The sequence below is a fragment of the Panulirus ornatus genome, chromosome 17 (assembly GCF_036320965.1).
Source record: "Panulirus ornatus isolate Po-2019 chromosome 17, ASM3632096v1, whole genome shotgun sequence".
Lineage (NCBI taxonomy): Eukaryota > Metazoa > Arthropoda > Malacostraca > Decapoda > Palinuridae > Panulirus > Panulirus ornatus.
The window spans coordinates 48183627-48207890 of NC_092240.1; the positions used below are offsets into that span (position 1 = coordinate 48183627).

Here is a 24264-nt window from a genome sequence, read left to right on the forward strand (position 1 = left end):
CATACTGGATTAGGATTTTGGCGTTCTGGATTGGGATTTTTGCGATATGGATTGGGATATTGGCGTAATGGATTGGGATTTTGGCGTACTGGATTGGGATTTTGGCGGAATGGATTGGAATTCTGGCGTCCTGGACTGGTATTTTGGCATACTGGATTGGGATTTTGGCGTTCTGGATTGGGATTTTTGCGATATGGATTGGGATATTGGCGTAATGGATTGGGATTTTGGCGTACTGGACTGGGATTTTGGCGTACTGGATTGGGATTTTGGCGTACTGGATTGGGATTTTTGCGTAATGGATTGGGATTTTGGCGTACTGGACAGGGATTTTGTCGTACTTGATTGGGATTTTGGCGAAATGGATTGGGATTTTGGCGTACTGGACTGGGATTTTGGCGTAATGGATTGGGATTTCTGCGTAATGGATTGGGATTTTGGCGTACTGCTCTGGGATTTTTTCGTACTTGATTGGGATTTTTGCGAAATGGATTGGGCTTTTGGCGTACTGGACTGGGATTTTGGCGTGCTGGATTGGGATTTTGGCTTTCTGGATTGGGTTTTTGGTGAAATAGATTGTGATATTGGCGTAATAAGTTGGTATTTTGGCGAAATTGATTGGGATTTTGGCGTACTGGATTGGGATTTTGGCGTAATGTATTGGGATTTTTGCGTAATGGATTGGGATTTTGGCGAAATGGATCGGGAATATGGCGAAACGGATTGGGATTTTTGCGTACTGGATTGGCATTTTGGCGTAATGGATTGGGATTTTGGTGTACTGGACTTGGATTTTGGCGATCTGGATTGGGATTTTGGCGTTCTGGATTGGGATTTTGTCGAGATGGATTGGGATATTGGTGCAATGGATTGGGATTTTGGCCAAATGGATTGGGATTTTGGCGTACTGGACTGGGATTTTGGCGTAATGGATTGGGATTTTGGCGTTCTGGATTGGGATTTTGGTGAAATAGATTGTGATATTGGCGTAATAGGTTGGGATTTTGGCAAAATAGATTGGGATTTTGGCGTACTTAATTGGGATTTTGGCGTAATGTATTGGGATTTTTGCGTACTGGATTGGGATTTTGGCGAAATGTATTGGGAATTTGGCGAAACGGATTGCGATTTTGGCGTACTGGATTGGTATTTTGGCGTAATGGATTGGGATTTTGGCGTACTGGACTGGGATTTTGACGTTCTGGATTGGGATTTTGGCGTTCTGGATTGGGATTTTGTCGAAATGGATTGGGATATTGGTTCAATGGATTGGGATTTTGGCGAAATGGATTGGGATTTTGGCGAAATGGATTGGGATATTGGCGTAAAGGATAGGGATTTTGGCGTATGGATTGGGATTTTGGCGTTCTGGATTGGTATTTTGGCGAAATGAACTGGGATTTTGGCGTAATGGATTGGGATTTTGGCGTACTGGATTAGGATTGTGGCGAAATGGATTGGGATTTTGGCGTACTGGATTGGGATTTTAGCGTACTGGATTGGGATTTTGGCTACTAGATTTGGATTTTCGCGTACTGGACTTGTATTTTGGAATACTGGATTGGGATTTTGGCGCTGTGGATTGGGATTTTGGCGAAATGGATTGGGATTTTGGCGTACTGGACTGGGATTTTGTCGTACTTGATTGGGATTTTGGCGAAATGGAATGGGATTTTGGCGTACTGGACTGGGATTTTGGCGTAATGGATTGGGAGTATGGCATCCTGGATTGGGATTTTGGTGAAATGGATTGGGATATTGGCGTAATGGGTTGGGATTTTGGCGAAATGGATTGGGATTTTGGCGTACTGGATTGGGATTTTGGCGTACTGGATTGGAATTCTTGCGTAATGGAATGGGATTTTGGCGTACTGGACTGGGATTTTGGCGTAATGGATTGGGAGTATGGCATCCTGGATTGGGATTTTGGTGAAATGGATTGGGATTTTGGCGTAATGGATTGTGATTTTGGCGTACTGGACTGGGATTTTGGCGTACTTGATTGGGATTTTGGCGAAATGGATTGGGATTTTGGCGTACTGGACTGGGATTTTGGCGTAATGGATTGGGATTTTGGCCTTCTGGATTGGGATTTTGGGGAAATGGATTGGGATATTGGCGTAATGGGTTGGGATTTTTGCGAAATGGACTGGGATTTTGATGTTCTGGATTGGGATTTGGCGAAATGGATTGGGATTTTGACGTTCTGGATTGGGATTTTGGCGAAATGGATTGGGATTTTGACGTTCTGGATTGGGATTTTGGCGAAATGGATTGGGATTCTGGCGAAATGGATTGGGATATTGGCGCAATGGATTGGGATTTTGGCGAAACGGATTAGGATTTTGGCATACTGGATTGGAATTTTCCCGTAATGGATTGGGATTTTGGCGTATTGGGCTGGGATTTTGGCGTTCTGGATTGGGATTTTGGCGGAGTGGATTGGGATTTTGGCATACTGGACTGGGATTTTGGCGTAATGGATTGAGATTTTGGCTATCTGGATTAGGATTCTGGCGAAATGGATTGGGATATTGGCGTAATGGATTGGGATTTTGTCGAAATGTATTGGGATTTTTGCGTACTGGATAGGGATTTTGGCGTACTTTATTGGGATTTTGGCGTAATGGATTGGGATTTTGGCGTACTGGATTGGGATTTTGGCGAAATGGATTGGGATTTTGTCTAAACGAATTGGGAATTTGGCGTACTGGATTGGACTTTTGGCGTAATGGATTGGGAGTTTGGCGTACTAGACTGGGATTTTTGCGTTCTGGATTGGGATTTTGCGAAATGGATTTGGATTTTGGCGTATTGGACTGAGATTTTGGCGTAATGGATTGGGATTTTGGCGTTCAGGATTAGGATTTTGGCGAAATGGATTAGGATATTGGCGTAATGGATTTGGATTTTGGCGAAATGGATTGGCATTTTGGCGTACTGGATTCTGATTTTGGCGTACTGGATTGGGATTTTGGCGTAATGGATTGGGATTTTGGCATACTGGTTTGGGATTTTGCCGAAATGTATTGGGATTTTATCGTAATGGATTGGGATTTTGGCGTACTGGATTGGGATTTTGGCATGTTAGATTGGGATTTTGGCGAAAAGGATTGGGATTTTCGCGAAACCGATTGGGATTTTGGCGTACTGGACTGGAATTTTGGCCTAATGGATTGGGATTTTGGCGTACTGGACTTGGATTTTGGCGTTCTCGATTGGGATTTTGGCGAAATGGATTGGGATTCTGGCGAAATGGATTGGAATATTAGCGTAATGGATTGGGATTTTGGCGAAATGTATTGGGATTTTTGCGTACTGGATAGGGATTTTGGCGTACTGGATTGGGATTTTGGCGTAATGGATTGGGATTTTGGCGTACTGGATTGGGGTTTTGGTGAAATGGATTGGGATTTTGGCGAAACGGATTGGGAATTTGGCGTACTGGATTGGAATTTTGGCGTAATGGATTGGGATTTTGGCGTACTGGACTGGGATTTTTGCGTTCTGGATTGGGATTTATGCGAAATGGATTTGGATTTTGGCGTATTGGACTGAGATTTTGGCGTAATGGACATGAATTCTGGCGTTCAGGATTAGGATTTTGGCGAAATGGATTAGGATATTGGCGTAATGGATTTGGATTTTGGCGAAATGGATTGGCATTTTGGCGTACTGGATTGGGATTTTGGCGTACTGGATTAGGATTTTGGCGTAATGGATTGGGATTTGGGCGTACTGGCTTTGGATTTTGACGTTCTGGATTGGGATTTTGGCGAAATGGATTGGGATTTTGACGAAATGGATTGGGATATTTTCGCAATGGATTGGGATTTTGGCGAAATGGATTGGGATATTGGCGAAATGGATTGGGATATTGGCGTAATGCATTGGGATTTTGGCGAAATGGATTGGGATTTTGGCGTAGTGTATTGGGATTTTGGCGTACTGGACTGGGATTTTGGCGTAATGTATTGGGATTTTTGCATTCTGGACTTGGAATTTGGCGTACTGGATTGCAATTTTGGCGAAATGATTTGCGATTTTAGAGTAATGGATTGGGATTTTGGCATACTGATTTGGGATTTTGCCGAAATGTATTGGGATTTTATCGTAATGGATTGGGATTTTGGCGTACTGGATTGGGATTTTGGCTTACTAGATTGGGATTTTGGCGAAAAGGATTGAGATTTTGGCGAAACGGATTGGGATTTTGGCGTACTGGATTGGAATTTTGGCCTAATGGATTGGGATTTTGGCGTACTGAACTGGGATTTCGGCGTTCTCGATTGGGATTTTGGCGAAATGGATTGGGATTTTGGCGAAGTCGATTGGGATTTTGGCGTAAAGGATTGAGATTTTGGCGTTATGAACTGGGATTTTGGCGAAATGGATTGGGATATTGGCGTAATGGATTGGAATTTTGGCGAAATGGACTGGGATTTTGGCGTACTGTATTGGGATTTTAGCGTAATGGATTGGGATTTTGGCTTACTGGATTGGGATTTTGGCGTACTTGATTGGAATTTTGGCGAAATGGATTGCGATTTTAGCGTAATGAATTGGGATTTTGGCATACTCGATTGGGATTTTGGCAAAATGGATTGGGATTTTGGCGTAATGGATTGGTATTTTGGCGTAATGATTGGTATTTTGGTGAAATGGATTGGGATTTTGGCGAAATGGATTGGGATATTGGCGTAATGATTTGACATTTTGGCGAAGTGGATTGGGATTTTGGCGTATTGGATTTGGATTTTGGCGTACTGGATTGGGATTTTTGCGAAATGGATTGGGATTTTGGCGAAACGGATTGGGATTTTGGCGTACTGGATTATAATTTTGGCCTAATGGATTGGGATTTTGGCGAACTGGACTGGGATTTGGGCGTTCTGGATTGGGAATTTGGCGAAATGGATTGGGATTTTGGCGTACTGGATTGGGATTTTGGCGTAATGGATTGTGATTTTGGCGTTATGAATTGGGATTTTGGCGTACTGGATTGGGATTTTGGCGTAATGGATTGTGATTTTGGCGTTATGAATTGGGATTTTGGCGAAATGGATTGGGATATCGGCGTAAATGATTAGGATTTTGGCGAAATGGACTGGGATTTTGGCGTACTTTATTGGGATTTTGGCGAAATGGACTGGGATTTTGGCGTAATGGATTGTGATTTTGGCGTACTGGACTCGGATTTTGGCGTAATGGATTGGGATTTTGGCGAAATGGATTGTGATTTTGGCGTACTGGATTGGTATTTTGGCGAAATTGATTGGGATATTGGCGCAGTGGATTGGGATTTTGGCGAATTGGATTGGGATTTTGGCGTATTGGATTGGGATTTTGGCGAAATGGATTGGGATTTTGGCGTACTGGATTGGGATTTTGGCGTAAAGGATTGGGATTTTGGCGTATTGGACTGGGATTTTGGCGTAATGGATTGGGATTATGGCGAAATGGATTGTGATTTTGGCGTAGTGGAGTGGGATTTTGGCGTAATGGTTTGGGATTTTGGCGTTCTGGATTCGGATCTTGGCGAAATGGATTGGGATATTGGCGTAATGGATTGGGATTTTGGCGAAATGGATTGGGATTTTGGCGTACTGGATTGGGATTTTGGCGAAATGGATTGGGATTCTGGCGAAATGGATTGTGATATTGGCGTAATGGATTGGGATTTTGGCGAAATGGTTTGGGATTTTGGCGTAATGGATTGGGATTTTGGCGTACTGGATTGGGATATTGGCGTAATGGATTGGGATTTTGGCGTACTGAATTGGGATTTTGGCGTACTAGATTGGGATTTTTTCATACTGGATTGGGATTTTGGCGAAATTTATTGGGATTTTGGCTCAATGGATTGGGATTTTGGCGTACTGGATTGGGATTTCGGCGAATTGGATTGGGATCTTGGCGTACTGGATTGGGATTAGGGCGAAATGGATTGGGATTTTGGCGTACTGGATTAGGATTTTGGCGTACTGAATTGGGATTTTGGCGAAATGGATTGGGATTTTGGCGTACTGGACTGGTATTTTCGCATACTGGATTGGGATTTTGGCTTTCTGGATTGGGATTTTGGCGAAATGGATTGGGATATTGGCGTAATGGATTATGATTTTGGCGAAATCGATTGGGATTTTGGCGTACTGGATTGGGATTTTGGCTTACTGGATTGGGATTTTGGCGTAATGGATTGGGATTTTGGCGTACTGGACTGGGATCTTGTCGTACTTGGTTGGGATTTTGGCGAAATGGATTGGGATTTTGGCGTACTGGACTGGGATTTTGGCGTAATGGATTGGGATTTTGGCGTTCTGGATTGGGATTTTGGCGAAATGGATTGGGATATTGGCGTAATGGGTTGGGATTTTGGCGAAATGGATTGGGATTTTGGCGAAATGGATTGGGATTTTGGCGTACTGGATTGGGATTTTGGCTACTAGATTTGGATTTTGGCGTACTAGATTGGAATTCTGGCGTAATGGATTGGGATTTTGGCGTACTAGACTGAAATTTTGGCGTTCTGGATTGGGATTTTGGCGAAATGGATTGGGATTTTGGCGTACTGGATTGGGATTTTGGCGTAATGGATTGGGATTTTGGCGTACTGGACTGGGATTTTGGCGTACTGGATTGGGATTTTGGCGAAATGGATTGGGATTTTGGCGTACTGGACTGGGATTTTGGCGTAATGGACTGGGATTCTGGCGAAATGGATTGGGATTTTGGCGAAATGGATTGGGATATTGGCGTACTGGACTGGGATTTTGGCGTAATGGATTGGGATTTTGGCGATATGGATTGGGATTTTGGCGTGCTGGATTGGGATTTTGGCGTACTGGATTGGGATTTTGGCTACTAGATTTGGATTTTGGCGTAATGGATTGGAATTTTCGCCTAATGGATTGGGATTTTGGCGTACTAGACTGGGATTTTGGCGTTCTGGATTGGGATTTTTGCGAAATGGATTGGGATTTTGGCGTACTGGACTGGGATTTTGGCGAAATGGATTGGCATTTTGGCGTTCTGGATTGGGATTTTGGTGTCATGGATTGGGATTTTGGCGTAATGGGTTGGGATTTTGGCGAAATGGATTGGGATTTTGACACACTGGATTGGGATTTTGGCGTACTGAACTGGGATTTTGGCGAAATGGATTGGCATTTTGGCGTTCTGGATTGGGATTTTGGTGTCATGGATTGGGATATTGGCGTAATGGGTTGGGATTTTGGCGAAATGGATTGGGATTTTGACACACTGGATTGGGATTTTGGCGTAATGGATTAGGAATTTTGCGTACTGGACTGGGATTTTGGCGTACTGAACTGGGATTTTGGCGTACTGGATTGGGATTTTGGCGTTCTGGATTGGGATTTTGCCGAAATGGGTTGGGATATTGCCGCAATGGATTGGGATTTTGGCGAAATGGATTGGGATTTTGGCGTACTGGATTGGGATTTTTTCGAAATGAATTGGGATTTTGGCGTACTGGATTGGGATTTTGGCGTAATGGATTGAGATTTTGGCGTATTGGACTGGGATTTTGGCTTAATGGATTGGTATTTTGGCGTACTGGATTGGGATTTTGGCTACTGGATTGGGATTTTGGCGTACTGGATTGGATTTTTGGCGTAATGGATTGGGATTTTGGTGTCCTAGACTGGGATTTTGGCGTTCTGATTGGGATTTTGGCGAAATGGATTGGGATTTTGACGGAATGGATTGGGATTTTGGCTACTGGATTGGGATTTTGGCGTATTGAATTGGGATTTTGGCGTAATGGACTGGGATTCTGGCGAAATGGATTAGGATTCTGGTGTACTGGATTGAGATTTTGGCTTCATGGATTGGGATTTTGGTGTCATGGATTGTGATTTTGGCGTACTGGATTGGGATTTTGGCCTACTGGACTGGGGTTTTGGCATACTGGATTGGGATTTTGGCGTAATGGATTGGGATTTTGGCGTAATGAATTGGGATTTTGGCGTACTGGACTGGAATTTTGGCGAAATGGATTGGGATTTTGGCGTAATGGATTGGGAATTTGGCGAAACGGATTAGGATTTTGGCGTAATGGATTGGGATTTGGGCGAAATGGATTGGGATTTTGGCGAAATGGATCGGGATTTTAGCGTACTGGATTGGGATTTTGGCGTACTGGCTTGGGATTTTGAAGTACTTGTTTCAGCAATGACATTATACAGATGTAAGAGTTACCCTTTGTTGGATATGTTTTTCCATAATTTCTTTTTATAATTAAGCGTCTTAGTAACACTATTATACCTCGGGGTTCAGATTCCAATTTGTCTTTTTTTTTTCCCTGAATCTTGAGGTCAAAGCCTGACATCTTTATCTATTATATACACAAATGTCATCACTAAGGTTAACTCGTTGCTTTCCATCTCTTCGTCAGGGCTGTTCAGCAGGGCAATCCTCCAGTCAGGGACGGCCCTGTGCCCCTGGGCCCTGAGGGAGGACCATAGGCAAGTGGCCCTCAGGATCGGGGAACACCTGAACTGCTCTGGGGTGAACGCGACGCCCCCCGACGCCAACACGACCCAGCTCCTGGCCTGCCTGCAGGAGGCGCCTCTTCACGACATTGTCCTCACGCCCACGATCTTCTCGGTTAGTAATGCCTCTCTCTCTCTCTCTCTCTCTCTCTCTCTCTCTCTCTCTCTCTCTCTCTCTCTCTCTCTCTCTCTCTCTCTCTCCCGCCGGTGTTGCGAAGGCAGGAGGCTTCGTATAAGCTTCGAACGGATAGGTTCGACACACCTTCGACCAGTCTTGGGTTGTGCTGGAGAGAGGAGGAAACAGAACTTGTTGACCGTTCGCTGTACAGTCACGTGATCCTACACTGCCAATGTTTGTAAACAAACCTCGGGCAACAACAACAACACCCCCACTACCTGTGGTCGCTCATTCCTCAACATGGCATCAATAAACTCAGTCGAGATTCAGTAGCACGCACACACACACACACACACACACACACACACACACACACACACATATATATATATATATATATATATATATATATATATATATATATATATATATATATATATATATATATATATATATTGGGAAGTGAGTCAGTTGTTGTTCGCTGATGATACAGCGCTGGTGGCGGATTCATGTGAGAAACTGCAGAAGCTGGTGACTGAGTTTGGTAAAGTGTGTGGAAGAAGAAAGTTAAGAGTAAATGTGAATAAGAGCAAGGTTATTAGGTACAGTAGGGTTGAGGGTCAAGTCAATTGGGAGGTGAGTTTGAATGGAGAAAAACTGGAGGAAGTGAAGTGTTTTAGATATCTGGGAGTGGATCTGTCAGCGGATGGAACCATGGAAGCGGAAGTGGATCATAGGGTGGGGGAGGGGGCGAAAATTTTGGGAGCCTTGAAAAATGTGTGGAAGTCGAGAACATTATCTTGGAAAGCAAAAATGGGTATGTTTGAAGGAATAGTGGTTCCAACAATGTTGTATGGTTGCGAGGCGTGGGCTATGGATAGAGTTGTGCGCAGGAGGATGGATGTGCTGGAAATGAGATGTTTGAGGACAATGTGTGGTGTGAGGTGGTTTGATCGAGTAAGTAACGTAAGGGTAAGAGAGATGTGTGGAAATAAAAAGAGCGTGGTTGAGCGAGCAGAAGAGGGTGTTTTGAAATGGTTTGGGCACATGGAGAGAATGAGTGAGGAAAGATTGACCAAGAGGATATATGTGTCGGAGGTGGAGGGAACGAGGAGAAGAGGGAGACCAAATTGGAGGTGGAAAGATGGAGTGAAAAGGATTTTGTGTGATCGGGGCCTGAACATGCAGGAGGGTGAAAGGAGGGCAAGGAATAGAGTGAATTGGAGCGATGTGGTATACAGGGGTTGACGTGCTGTCAGTGGATTGAATCAAGGCATGTGAAGCGTCCGGGGTAAACCATGGAAAGCTGTGTAGGTATGTATATTTCCGTGTGTGGACGTGTGTATGTACATGTGTATGGGGGGGGGTTGGGCCATTTCTTTCGTCTGTTTCCTTGCGCTACCTCGCAAACGCGGGAGACAGCGACAAAGTATAAAAAAAAAAAAAAATATATATATATATATATATATATATATATATATATATATATATATATATATATATATATATATGTATATATATATTCCTATGAGTCCACGGGGAAAATGAAACACGAAAAGTTCCCAAGTGCACTTTCGTGTAATAATCACATCATCAGGGGAGACACAAGAGAGAAATATAACAAGTCAGTTTATATACATCGAAAAGACGAAGCTTGGACGCCATTTGGTAAACATGTTTACCAAATGGCGTCCTAGCTACGTCTCTTCGATGTATATCAACTGACTTGTTATATTTCTCTCTTGTGTCTCCCCTGATTATGTGATTATTACACGAAAGTGCACTTGGGAACTTTTCGTGTTTCATTTTCCCCGTGGACTCATAGGAACATATATTTATATACATATATATATATATATATATATATATATATATATATATATATATATATATATATATATATATATATATATATTTATATTTATTTATTTATTTTATTTATTTATTATACTTTGTCGCTGTCTCCCGCGTTTGCGAGGTAGCGCAAGGAAACAGAAGAAAGAAATGGCCCAACCCCCCCCCATACACATGTATATACATACGTCCACACACGCAAATATACATACCTACACAGCTTTCCATGGTTTACCCCAGACGCTTCAATGCCTTGATTCAATCCACTGACAGCACGTCAACCCCGGTATACCACATCGCTCCAATTCACTCTATTCCTTGCCCTCCTTTCACCCTCCTGCATGTTCAGGCCCCGATCACACAAAATCTTTTTGACTCCATCTTTCCACCTCCAATTTGGTCTCCCTCTTCTCCTCGTTCCCTCCACCTCCGACACATATATCCTCTTGGTCAATCTTTCCTCACTCATTCTCTCCATGTGCCCAAACCACTTCAAAACACCCTCTTCTGCTCTCTCAACCACGCTCTTTTTATTTCCACACATCTCTCTTACCCTTACGTTACTCACTCGATCAAACCACCTCACACCACACATTGTCTTCAAATATCTCATTTCCAGCACATCCATCCTCCTGCGCACAACTCTATCCATAGCCCACGCCTCGCAACCATACAACATTGTTGGAACCACTATTCCTTCAAACATACCCATTTTTGCTTTCCGGGATAATGTTCTCGACTTCCACACATTCTTCAAGGCCCCCAGAATTTTCGCCCCCTCCCCCACCCTATGATCCACTTCCGCTTCCATGGTTCCATCCGCTGACAGATCCACTCCCAGATATCTAAAACACTTCACTTCCTCCAGTTTTTCTCCATTCAAACTCACCTCCCAATTGACTTGACCCTCAACCCTACTGTACCTAATAACCTTGCTCTTATTCACATTTACTCTTAACTTTCTTCTTCCGCACACTTTACCAAACTCCGTCACCAGCTTCTGCAGTTTCTCACATGAATCCGCCACCAGCGCTGTATCATCAGCGAACAACAACTGACTCACTTCCCAAGCTCTCTCATCCCCAACAGACTTCATACTTGCCCCTCTTTCCAAAACTCTTGCATTTACCTCCCTAACAACCCCATCCATAAACAAATTAAACAACCATGGAGACATCACACACCCCTGCCGCAAACCTACATTCACTGAGAACCAATCACTTTCCTCTCTTCCTACACGTACACATGCCTTACATCCTCGATAAAAACTTTTCACTGCTTCTAACAACTTTCCTCCCACACCATATATTCTTAATACCTTCCACAGAGCATCTCTATCAACTCTATCATATGCCTTCTCCAGATCCATAAATGCTACATACAAATCCATTTGCTTTTCTAAGTATTTCTCACATACATTCTTCAAAGCAAACACCTGATCCACACATCCTCTACCACTTCTGAAACCACACTGCTCTTCCCCAATCTGATGCTCTGTACATGCCTTCACCCTCTCAATCAATACCCTCCCATATAATTTACCAGGAATACTCAACAAACTTATACCTCTATAATTTGAGCACTCACTCCTATCCCCTTTGCCTTTGTACAATGGCACTATGCACGCATTCCGCCAATCCTCAGGCACCTCACCATGAGTCATACATACATTAAATAACCTTACCAACCAGTCAACAATACAGTCACCCCCTTTTTTAATAAATTCCACTGCAATACCATCCAAACCTGCTGCCTTGCCGGCTTTCATCTTCCGCAAAGCTTTCACTACCTCTTCTCTGTTTACCAAAACATTTTCCCTAACCCTCTCACTTTGCACACCACCTCGACCAAAACACCCTATATCTGCCACTCTATCATCAAACACATTCAACAAACCTTCAAAATGCTCACTCCATCTCCTTCTCACATCACCACTACTTGTTATCACCTCCCCATTTGCGCCCTTCACTGAAGTTCCCATTTGCTCCCTTGTCTTACGCACTTTATTTACCTCCTTCCAGAACATCTTTTTATTCTCCCTAAAATTTAATGATACTCTCTCACCCCAACTCTCATTTGCCCTTTTTTTCACCTCTTGCACCTTTCTCTTGACCTCCTGTCTCTTTCTTTTATACATCTCCCACTCAATTGCATTTTTTCCCTGCAAAAATCGTCCAAATGCCTCTCTCTTCTCTTTCACTAATACTCTTACTTCTTCATCCCACCACTCACTACCCTTTCTAATCAACCCACCTCCCACTCTTCTCATGCCACAAGCATCTTTTGCGCAATCCATCACTGATTCCCATTCCTCCCCCACTCCCCTTACTTCCATTGTTCTCACCTTTTTCCATTCTGTACTCAGTCTCTCCTGGTACTTCCTCACACAGGTCTCCTTCCCAAGCTCACTTACTCTCACCACCCTCTTCACCCCAACATTCACTCTTCTTTTCTGAAAACCCATACAAATCTTCACCTTAGCCTCCACAAGATAATGATCAGACATCCCTCCAGTTGCACCTCTCAGCACATTAACATCCAAAAGTCTCTCTTTCGCACGCCTGTCAATTAACACGTAATCCTATAACGCTCTCTGGCCATCTCTCCTACTTACATAAGTATACTTATGTATATCTCGCTTTTTAAAGCAGGTATTCCCAATCATCAGTCCTTTTTCAGCACATAAATCTACAAGCTCTTCACCATTTCCATTTACAACACTGAACACCCCATGTATACCAATTATTCCTTCAACTGCCACATTACTCACCTTTGCATTCAAATCACCCATCACTATAACCCGGTCTCGTGCATCCAAACCACTAACACACTCATTCAGCTGCTCCCAAAACACTTGCCTCTCATGATCTTTCTTCTCATGCCCGGGTGCATATGCACCAATAATCACCCATCTCTCTCCATCAACTTTCAGTTTTACCCATATTAATCGAGAATTTACTTTCTTACATTCTATCACATACTCCCACAACTCCTGTTTCAGGAGTATTGCTACTCCTTCCCTATATATATAGTCAAAGACGATGTGATTTTCTAAAAGCATTTCTTCCGCTCGTAATGACCCCCCACACCCCCTTGGTTCATTGCACAGGTGTGGAACAGCTTGCCGTGGGTCATGGCGCCTCGCGTGGACGGGGTCTTCATCCCGGACCACCCCGCCGCCCTGGTCCGCTCCGGCAGGTACAACCACGTCGACCTCATGACCGGGGTCACGCGAGACGAAGGGTCCGTGTACGCATCAAGTAGGTGACGCAATGCGTACACAGAGAGACAATGCGTACATGTGCGTATACATACATGCATGTAGAGTGCTTACGGGCAATGTATGCGTTGCTCTAACGCCCCCACACACCCACACACTCCCCCACACACCCACACTCGTCTCTCTCTCCCACACAGTCTTCCTCTCGAACGAGACCTCAGTGGGGGAACTGGAGCGGGACTTCGAGGTGGCTGGCCCACTGGCGATGATCTTCGGGTCGTGGGACGAGGCTCCCTCGTACCTGGCGCGCCGGGCCTTCTACAGGTACCTGGCGCAGGCCACGATCACACACGACAAGGCACAGGAGTTGACCCAGGTGAGGAGGAGAGGTCAGACCTTCACGAGGGGAGAGGAAGGGTCAGGCCTTCACGAGGGGAGAGGAAAGGTCAGACCTTCACTTGAGGAAAGGTCAGACCTTCACTTTAGGGAGAGGAAGGAAAGGTCAGACCTTCACTTTAGGGAGAGGAAGGAAAGGTCAGACCTTCACTTTAGGATAGTCACTGAGAACAGGTCCCCCTTCACACGAGCCACACCTTAGACAAGGGTCATAACTCATAGATTTAGTCTAGGATTCTCATCCTCTTTGACAAACCCAGTTAGAAGGTCATTCGAAGACTGAATGTATATATACATACACACTTCTGAATGTATATATACACACTTGGTCGTGCCCTTCGTCACTACACAAAGTTTATATGACTAAGTTCCCCCTGGTGTTCTTAATGAAGTTGGCCTATCCCCCTCCCGCTCCTTAGCATCACTCACAACCTCACAACCTCACAACCTCATACTGGGCTACTTACAACCCCATCCCTTCATCATTACCTACAACCCCACCTACAACCCCATCCCTTCATCATTACCTACAACCCCACCTACAACCCCATCCCTTCATCATTACCTACAACCCCACCTACAACCCCATCCCTTCATCATTACCTACAACCCCACCTACAACCCCATCCCTTCATCATTACCTACAACCCCACCTACAACCCCATCCCTTCATCATTACCTACAACCCCACCTACAACCCCATCCCTTCATCATTACCTACAACCCCACCTACAACCCCATCCCTTCATCATTACCTACAACCCCACCTACAACCCCATCCCTTCATCATTACCTACAACCCCACCTACAACCCCATCCCTTCATCATTACCTACAACCCCACCTACAACCCCATCCCTTCATCATTACCTACAACCCCACCTACAACCCCATCCCTTCATCATTACCTACAACCCCACCTACAATTCCTCATACCCATCATCACCACCTACAAACACAACCCCCCCCTTATCACCACCTACAACCCCACCTACAACCCCACCACCCCACATCACCACTTACAACCCCACCACCCCAACCCCGACATTAACACCCACAACTCCCTACCTACCCAACCCCCCCACCCACAACTCCCCCCTACCCTCCCACCACATCACCACCTACAATAATTCCCCTCCCCCCCTCCCCCCTCCCCTCTCTCCCCCCCTCCTCAATCATCCCCCACCAGAGCCCTCCAGCATAAAACAAGGACAAGTCTCACATTGAGGGAGGGAGGGAGGGAGGGACTGAGGGAGGGAGGGAGGGAGGGAGGGAGGGACTGAGGGAGGGACTGAGGGAGGGAGGGAGGGAGGGACTGAGGGAGGGAGGGAGGGAGGGACTGAGGGATGGAGGGAGGGAGGGAGGGAGGGACGGAGGGAGGGACTGAGGGAGGGAGGGAGGGACTGAGGGAGGGAGGGTAGGACTGACGGAGGGACTGAGGGAGGGAGGGAGGGAGTGAGGGAGCGACTGAGGGAGGGAGGGAGGGACTGACGGAGGGACTGAGGGAGGGAGGGAGTGAGGGAGGGAGTAAGAGGGTGTGTGAAACACAAAAAAGAAAACGACGTTGCTTAACGACGTATCAGTCGTGCTGGTGGTTTAACGAGACACACGTTGACCTTGGGGCGGGGCGGGGCTGGGCGGGGCGGGGCTGGGCGGGGCGGGGCGGGGCGGGGCGCCCCACTTCTCTTTATTCTTTTTTCTTTGTCAGATGATATCAGACCGCTTCTTTAAAGTGTGCAACGAAGACACGGCCATGTTCCATACCCGGGCCTCCACTGGCCAACCACTGCAGGAAATACCACTGCAGGAACCACTGGAGGTACCACTGGAACAACCACTGGAGGGACCACTGGAGGAACCACTGGAACAACCACTGCAGGAACCACTGGAGGAACCACTGGAACAACCACTGGAACAACCACTGGAACCACTGCAGGAACCACTGGAACCACTGGAGGAACCACTGAAGGTACCACTGGAGGAACCACTGGAGGAACCACTGGAGGGACCACTGAAGGTACCACTGGAGGAACCACTGGAGGAACCACTGGAGGGACCACTGGAACAACCACTGGAACCACTGGAGGGACCACTGGAGGAACCACTGCAGGAACCACTGGAACCACTGGAAGAACCACTGGAACAACCACTGGAACGAAACGTGTACCGGTATGAACTGCGTCATCGTGGGCAGAACAGCTGGGCCGACCTTTTCAACTCGACCCCCGCCAACAATTGTGAGTTGTTTGCCCTTGTCAATTCGACCCCCGCCAACAATTGTGAGTTGTTTGCCCTTGTCAATTCGACCCTAGCCAACAATTGTGAGTTGTTTGCCCTTGTCAATTCGACCCCCGCCAACAATTGTGAGTTGTTTGCCCTTGTCAATTCGACCTTAGCCAACAATTGTGAGTTGTTTGCCCTTGTCAATTCGACCCCCACCAACAATTGTGAGTTGTTTGCCCTTGTCAATTCGACCCTAGCCAACAATTGTGAGTTGTTTGCCCTTGTCAATTCGACCCCCGCCAACAATTGTGAGTTGTTTGCCCTTGTCAATTCGACCCTAGCCAACAATTGTTAGTTGTTTGCCCTTGTCAGTTCGACCCTAGCCAACAATTTTGAGTTGTTTGCCCTTGTCAATTCGACCCCCGCCAACAATTGTGAGTTGTTTGCCCTTGTCAATTCGACCCCCGCCAACAATTGTGAGTTGTTTGCCCTTGTCAATTCGACCCTAGCCAACAATTGTGAGTTGTTTGCCCTTGTCAATTCGACCCCCGCCAACAATTGTGAGTTGTTTGCCCTTGTCAGTTCGACCCTAGCCAACAATTGTGAGTTGTTTGCCCTTGTCAATTCGACCCTCGACAACAATTGTGAGTTGTTTGCCCTTGTCAGTTCGACCCTCGACAACAATTGTAGTTGTTTGCCATTGTCAGTTCGACCCTAGCCAACAATTGTGAGTTGTTTGTCCTTGTCAGTTCGACCCTATCCAACAATTGTGAGTTGTTTGCCCTTGTCAATTCGACCCTAGCCAACAATTGTGAGTTGTTTGCCCTTTTCAACTCGACCCCCGCCAACAATTGTGAGTTGTTTGCCCTTTTCAGTTCGACCCCCGCCAACAATTGTGAGTTGTTTGTCCTTTTCAGTTCGACCCTCGACAACAATTGTGAGTTGTTAGCCCTTGTCAATTCGACCCCCGCCAACAATTGTGAGTTGTTTGCCCTTGTCAATTCGACCCCCGCCAACTATTGTGAGTTGTTTGCCCTTGTCAATTCGACCCCCGCCAACAATTGTGAGTTGTTTGCCCTTGTCAATTCGACCCTAGCCAACAATTGTGAGTTGTTTGCCCTTGTCAGTTCGACCCTCGACAACAATTGTGAGTTGTTTGCCCTTGTCAATTCGACCCCCGCCAACAATTGTGAGTTGTTTGCCCTTGTCAATTCGACCCTCGACAACAATTGTGAGTTGTTTGCCCTTGTCAATTCGACCTCCGCCAACAATTGTGAGTTGTTTGCCCTTTTCAGTTCGACCCTCGACAACAATTGTGAGTTGTTTGCCCTTGTCAATTCGACCCTAGCCAACAATTGTGAGTTGTTTGCCCTTTTCAATTCGACCTTCGCAAACAATTGTGAGTTGTTTGCCCTTGTCAGTTCGACCCTAGCCAACAATTGTGAGTTGTTTGCCCTTGTCAGTTCGACCCCGCCAACAATTGTGAGTTGTTTGCACTTGTCAGTTCGACCATAGCCAACAATTGTGAGTTGTTTGCCCTTGTCAGTTCGACCCTAGCCAACAATTGTAAGTTGTTTGCCCTTGTCAGTTCGACCCTAGCCAACAATTGTGAGTTGTTTGCCCTTTTCAGTTCGACCCCCGCCAACAAGTGTGAGTTGTTTGTCCTTTTCAGTTCGACCCTCGACAACAATTGTGAGTTGTTTGCCCTTGTCAATTCGACCCTAGCCAACAATTGTGAGTTGTTTGCCCTTGTCAGTTCGACCCTCGACAACAGTTGTGAGTTGTTTGCCCTTGTCAGTTCGACCCTAGCCAACAATTGTGAGTTGCTTGCCCTTGTCAGTTCGACCCTAGCCAACAATTGTGAGTTGTTTGCCCTTGTCAGTTCGACCCTAGCCAACAATTGTGAGTTGTTTGCCCTTTTCAACTCGACCCTAGCCAACAATCGTGAGTTGTTTGCCCTTTTCAGTTCGACCCTCGACAACAATTGTGAGTTGTTTGCCCTTGTCAATTCGACCCTCGACAACAATTGTGAGTTGTTTGCCCTTGTCAGTTCGACCCTCGACAACAATTGTAGTTGTTTGCCCTTTTCAGTTCGACCCCCGCCAACAATTGTCAGTTGTTTGCCCTTTTCAATTCGACCCTCGACAACAATTGTGAGTTGTTTGCCCTTTTCAATTCGACCCTCGACAACAATTGCAGTTGTTTGTCCTTGTCAATTCGACCCTCGACAACAATTGTGAGTTGTTTGCCCTTTCAATCCGACCCTCGACAACAATTGTGAGTTGTTTGCCCTTTTCAATTCGACCCTCGACAACAATTGTGAGTTGTTTGCCCTTGTCAGTTCGACCCTCGACAACAATTGTAGTTGTTTGCCCTTTTCAGTTCGACCCCCGCCAACAATTGTGAGTTGTTTGCCCTTTTCAATTCGACCCTCGACAACAATTGTGAGTTGTTTGCCCTTTTCAGTTCGACCCTCGACAACAATTGTAGTTGTTTGTCCTTGTCAATTCGACCCTCGACAACAATTGTGAGTTGTTTGCCCTTTCAATCCGACCCTCGACAACAATTGTGAGTTGTTTGCCCTTTTCAATTCGACCCTCGACAACAATTGTGAGTTGTTTGCCCTTGTCTGACTGACCTTAAAGGCATGAAGGAGGATTCTGTTTGCTTATGAAGTAGAGTGTTGTTTGCTACTGTCTACTGAACAGTAGGTATAAAGAAGTATTCTGTTTGCTTATGAAGTAGAGTGTTGTTTGCTACTGTCTACTGAACATTAGGTATAAAGAAGGATTCTGTTTGCTTATAAAGTTGTTTGCCAGTGTCTCCTGACCACTAGACATAAAGGAGACTCTTGTTTGCTTATGAAGTAAAGTTGTTTGCCATTGTTTCCTCATCATTATAATTATCTGTATCTGTAGCCTTAAGAATTACATGATTACTTTTCCCTCATTTACAACCTTAAGAATCACATGATTACTTTCCCCTCATTTACAACCTTAAGAATTACATGATTACTTTTCCCTCATTTACAACCTTAAGAATTACATGATTACTTTCCCCTCATTTACAACCTTAAGAATTACATGATTACTTTTCCCTCATTTACAACCTTAAGAATCACATGATTACTTTCCCCTCATTTACAACCTTAAGAATTACATGATTACTTTTCCCTCATTTACAACCTTAAGAATTACATGATTACTTTCCCCTCATTTACAACCTTAAGAATTACATGATTACTTTTCCCTCATTTACAACCTTAAGAATCACATGATTACTTTCCCCTCATTTACAACCTTAAGAATTACATGATTACTTTTCCCTCATTTACAACCTTAAGAATTACATGATTACTTTCCCCTCATTTACAACCTTAAGAATTACATGATTACTTTTCCCTCATTTACAACCTTAAGAATCACATGATTACTTTCCCCTCATTTACAACCTTAAGAATTACATGATTACTTTTCCCTCATTTACAACCTTAAGAATTACATGATTACTTTCCCCTCATTTACAACCTTAAGAATTACATTTACAACCTTAAGAATCACATGATTACTTTCCCCTCATTTACAACCTTAAGAATTACATGATTACTTTTCCCTCATTTACAACCTTAAGAATCACATGATTACTTTCCCCTCATTTACAACCTTAAGAATTACATGATTACTTTTCCCTCATTTACAACCTTAAGAATTACATGATTACTTTCCCCTCATTTACAACCTTAAGAATTACATGATTACTTTTCCCTCATTTACAACCTTAAGAATTACATGATTACTTTCCCCTCATTTACAACCTTAAGAATTACATGATTACTTTTCCCTCATTTACAACCTTAAGAATTACATGATTACTTTCCCCTCATTTACAACCTTAAGAATTACATGATTACTTTTCCCTCATTTACAACCTTAAGAATCACATGATTACTTTCCCCTCATTTACAACCTTAAGAATTACATGATTACTTTTCCCTCATTTACAACCTTAAGAATCACATGATTACTTTCCCCTCATTTACAACCTTAAGAATCACATGATTACTTTCCCCTCATTTACAACCTTAAGAATTACATGATTACTTTTCCCTCATTTACAACCTTAAGAATTACATGATTACTTTCCCCTCATTTACAACCTTAAGAATTACATGATTACTTTTCCCTCATTTACAACCTTAAGAATCACATGATTACTTTCCCCTCATTTACAACCTTAAGAATTACATGATTACTTTTCCCTCATTTACAACCTTAAGAATCACATGATTACTTTCCCCTCATTTACAACCTTAAGAATTACATGATTACTTTTCCCTCATTTACAACCTTAAGAATTACATGATTACTTTCCCCTCATTTACAACCTTAAGAATTACATGATTACTTTTCCCTCATTTACAACCTTAAGAATTACATGATTACTTTCCCCTCATTTACAACCTTAAGAATTACATGATTACTTTTCCCTCATTTACAACCTTAAGAATCACATGATTACTTTCCCCTCATTTACAACCTTAAGAATTACATGATTACTTTTCCCTCATTTACAACCTTAAGAATCACATGATTACTTTTCCCTCATTTACAACTTTAAGAATATGTGTTTACTGTTGATTTACAAGTGTAAGAAGTCCCGTTTTCTATTTTCTGATCTGTAAACAATGTTTTTTTTTTTATTTTTTTTTACACTATTGCCACTGTAAGTGGGGGGTTGAGGGGGTGGGGGAGTTAGACACACTCCTCCTCCTCCTCCTCCTTCTCTTCCGTCCTCCCCCTCCTCCTCCTCCTCCTCCTCCCCGTCCTCCTCCTTCTCTTCCGTCCTCCCCCTCCTCCTCCTCCTCCTCCTCCCCGTCCTCCTCCTCCTCCTCCTCCTTCTCTTCCGTCCTCCTCCTCCTCCTCCTCCTCCCCCTCCTCCTCCTCCTCCTTCTCTTCCGTCCTCCCCCTCCTCCTCCTCCTCCTCCTCCCCGTCCTCCTCCTCCTCCTCCTCCTCCTCCTCCTCATCCTCATCCGCCTCCTCCTCCTCGTCCTCCTCCTCCTCCTCCGCCTCGTCCACCTCCCCGTCCTCCTCCTCCTCCTCCTCCTCCTCCTCCTCGCCTCCTCCTCGTCCTCGTCCTCCTGCTCCTCCTCCGTACATCACGTGACCTGCCCGTTGCAGGGGTGGCCCACGGGGACGACGTACAGTACCTGTTCCACACCCTGCCCGTCATCATGGCCACGCCCCTGCACCACCCAGCCGACCTCTTCCTCAGGCACGTCCTCCTCGCCCTCTGGACCAACTTCGCCACGACGGGGTAAGACGGAGATGGGCCCATCTGTGGGTAAGACGGAGAGGGGCCATCTGTGAGGTAGGACGAGAGGGGCCATCTGTGGGGTAAGACCGAGATGGGCCCATCTGTGGGTAGGATGAGAGGGCCCATCTGTGGGGTAGGACGAGATGGGCCCATCTGTGGGGTAGGACGAGAGGGGCCATCTGTGGGTAGGACGAGAGGGGCCATCTGTGGGGTAGGACGAGAGGGGCCATCTGTGGGTAAGACGGAGAGGGGCCATCTGTGGGTAGGACGAGAGGGGCCATCTGTGGGGTAGGACGAGAGGGGCCATCTGTGGGTAGGACGAGAGGGGCCATCTGTGGGGTAGGACGAGAGGGGCCATCTGTGGGTAGGACGAGAGGGGCCATCTGTGGGGTAAGACGAGAGGGGCCATCTGTGGGGTAGGACGAGAGGGGCCATCTGTGGGGTAAGACAAGAGGGGCCATCTGTGGGGTAGGACGAGAGGGGCCATCTGTGGGGTAGGACGAGAGGGGCTATCTGTGGGGTAGGACGAGAGGGGCCATCTGTGGGGTAGGATGAGAGGGGCCATCTGTGGGGTAGGACGAGAGGGCCATCTGTGGGGTAGGACGAGAGGGGCTATCTGTGGGTAGGACGAGAGGGGCCATCTGTGGGGTAGGACGAGAGGGGCCATCTGTGGGTAAGACGGAGAGGGGCCATCTGTGGGGTAAGACGAGAGGGCCATCTGTGGGTAGGATGAGAGGGGCCATCTGTGGGGTAGGACTAGAGGGCCCATCTGTGGGGTAGGACGAGAGGGGCCATCTGTGGGGTAGGACGAGAGGGGCCATCTGTGGGGTAGGACTAGAGGGCCCATCTGTGGGGTAGGACGAGAGGGGCCATCTGTGGGGTAGGACGAGAGGGCCCATCTGTGGGGTAGGACGAGAGGGGCCATCTGTGGGGTAGGACGAGAGGGGCCATCTGTGGGGTAGGACGAGAGGGGCCATCTGTGGGTAGGACGAGAGGGGCCATCTGTGGGTAGGATGAGAGGGGCCATCTGTGGGGTAGGACTAGAGGGCCCATCTGTGGGGTAGGACGAGAGGGGCCATCTGTGGGGTAGGACTAGAGGGGCCATCTGTGGGGTAGGACGAGAGGGGCCATCTGTGGGGTAGGATGAGAGGGGCCATCTGTGGGGTAGGACGAGAGGGGCCATCTGTGAGGTAGGACGAGAGGGGCCATCTGTGGGGTAGGACGAGAGGAGCCATCTGTGGGGTAGGACGAGAGGGGCCATCTGTGGGGTAGGACGAGAGGAGCCATCTGTGGGGTAGGACGAGAGGGGCCATCTGTGGGTAGAACGAGAGGGGCCATCTGTGGGTTAGGACGAGAGGGGCCATCTGTGGGTAGGACGAGAGGGGCCATCTGTGGGGTAGGACGAGAGGGGCCATCTGTGGGGTAGGACGAGAGGGGCCATCTGTGGGTAGGACGAGAGGGGCCATCTGTGGGGTAGGACGAGAGGGGCCATCTGTGGGGTAGGACGAGAGGGGCCATCTGTGGGGTAGGACAAGAGGGGCCATCTGTGGGGTAGGACAAGAGGGGCCATCTGTGGGTAGAACGAGAGGGGCCATCTGTGGGTTAGGACGAGAGGGCCCATCTGTGGGGTAGGACGAGAGGGGCCATCTGTGGGTAGGATGAGAGGGGCCATCTGTGGGGTAGGACGAGAGGGGCCATCTGTGGGGTAGGACGAGAGGGCCCATCTGTGGGGTAGGATGAGAGGGGCCATCTGTGGGGTAGGACGAGAGGGGCCATCTGTGGGGTAGGACGAGAGGGGCCATCTGTGGGTAGAACGAGAGGGGCAATCTGTGGGGTAAGACGAGAGGGGCCATCTGTGGGGTAGGACGAGAGGGGCCATCTGTGGGGTAAGACGAGAGGGGCCATCTGTGGGGTAAGACGAGAGGGGCCATCTGTGGGTAAGACGGAGAGGGGCCATCTGTGGGGTAGGACGAGATGGGCCCATCTGTGGGGTAGGATGAGAGGGGAGATCTGTGGGGTAGGATGAGAGGGGCCATCTGTGGGTAGGATGAGAGGGGCCATCTGTGGGTAAGACGAGAGGGCCCATCTGTGGGTAAGACGGAGAGGGGCCATCTGGGGGGTAGGATGAGAGGGGAGATCTGTGGGGTAGGATGAGAGGGGCCATCTGTGGGTAGGACGAGAGGGGCCATCTGTGGGTAAGACGAGAGGGCCCATCTGTGGGTAAGACGGAGAGGGGCCATCTGGGGGGTAGGATGAGAGGGGAGATCTGTGGGGTAGGATGAGAGGGGCCATCTGTGGGTAAGACGAGAGGGGCCATCTGTGGGTAGGATGAGAGGGGCCATCTGTGGGTAGGATGAGAGGGGCCATCTGTGGGGTAAGACGAGAGGGGCCATCTGTGGGTAGGATGAGAGGGGCCATCTGTGGGTAGGATGAGAGGGGCCATCTGTGGGGTAAGACGAGAGGGGCCATCTGTGGGTAAGACGGAGAGGGGCCATCTGTGGGGTAGGACGAGATGGGCCCATCTGTGGTGTAGGATGAGAGGGGAGATCTGTGGGGTAGGATGAGAGGGGCCATCTGTGGGTAGGATGAGAGGGGCCATCTGTGGGTAAGACGAGAGGGGCCAT

General features: G+C 46.8%; 1 protein-coding gene across 6 annotated transcripts in view; it reads left to right on the forward strand.

The window, feature by feature from the left end:
- LOC139754716 (venom carboxylesterase-6-like) overlaps window positions 1–24264 on the forward strand; it is a 48869-nt gene that overhangs the window by 20365 nt on the left and 4240 nt on the right. For all 6 annotated transcript variants that reach the window (XM_071672290.1, XM_071672292.1, XM_071672291.1 and 3 more), the window contains 5 exons: window positions 8420–8631; window positions 13598–13748; window positions 13906–14084; window positions 15812–16340; window positions 21505–21640. In XM_071672290.1, the coding sequence (XP_071528391.1) occupies window positions 8420–8631; window positions 13598–13748; window positions 13906–14084; window positions 15812–16340; window positions 21505–21640 (1207 nt within the window). The remainder of the gene's footprint in view (window positions 1–8419; window positions 8632–13597; window positions 13749–13905; window positions 14085–15811; window positions 16341–21504; window positions 21641–24264) is intronic.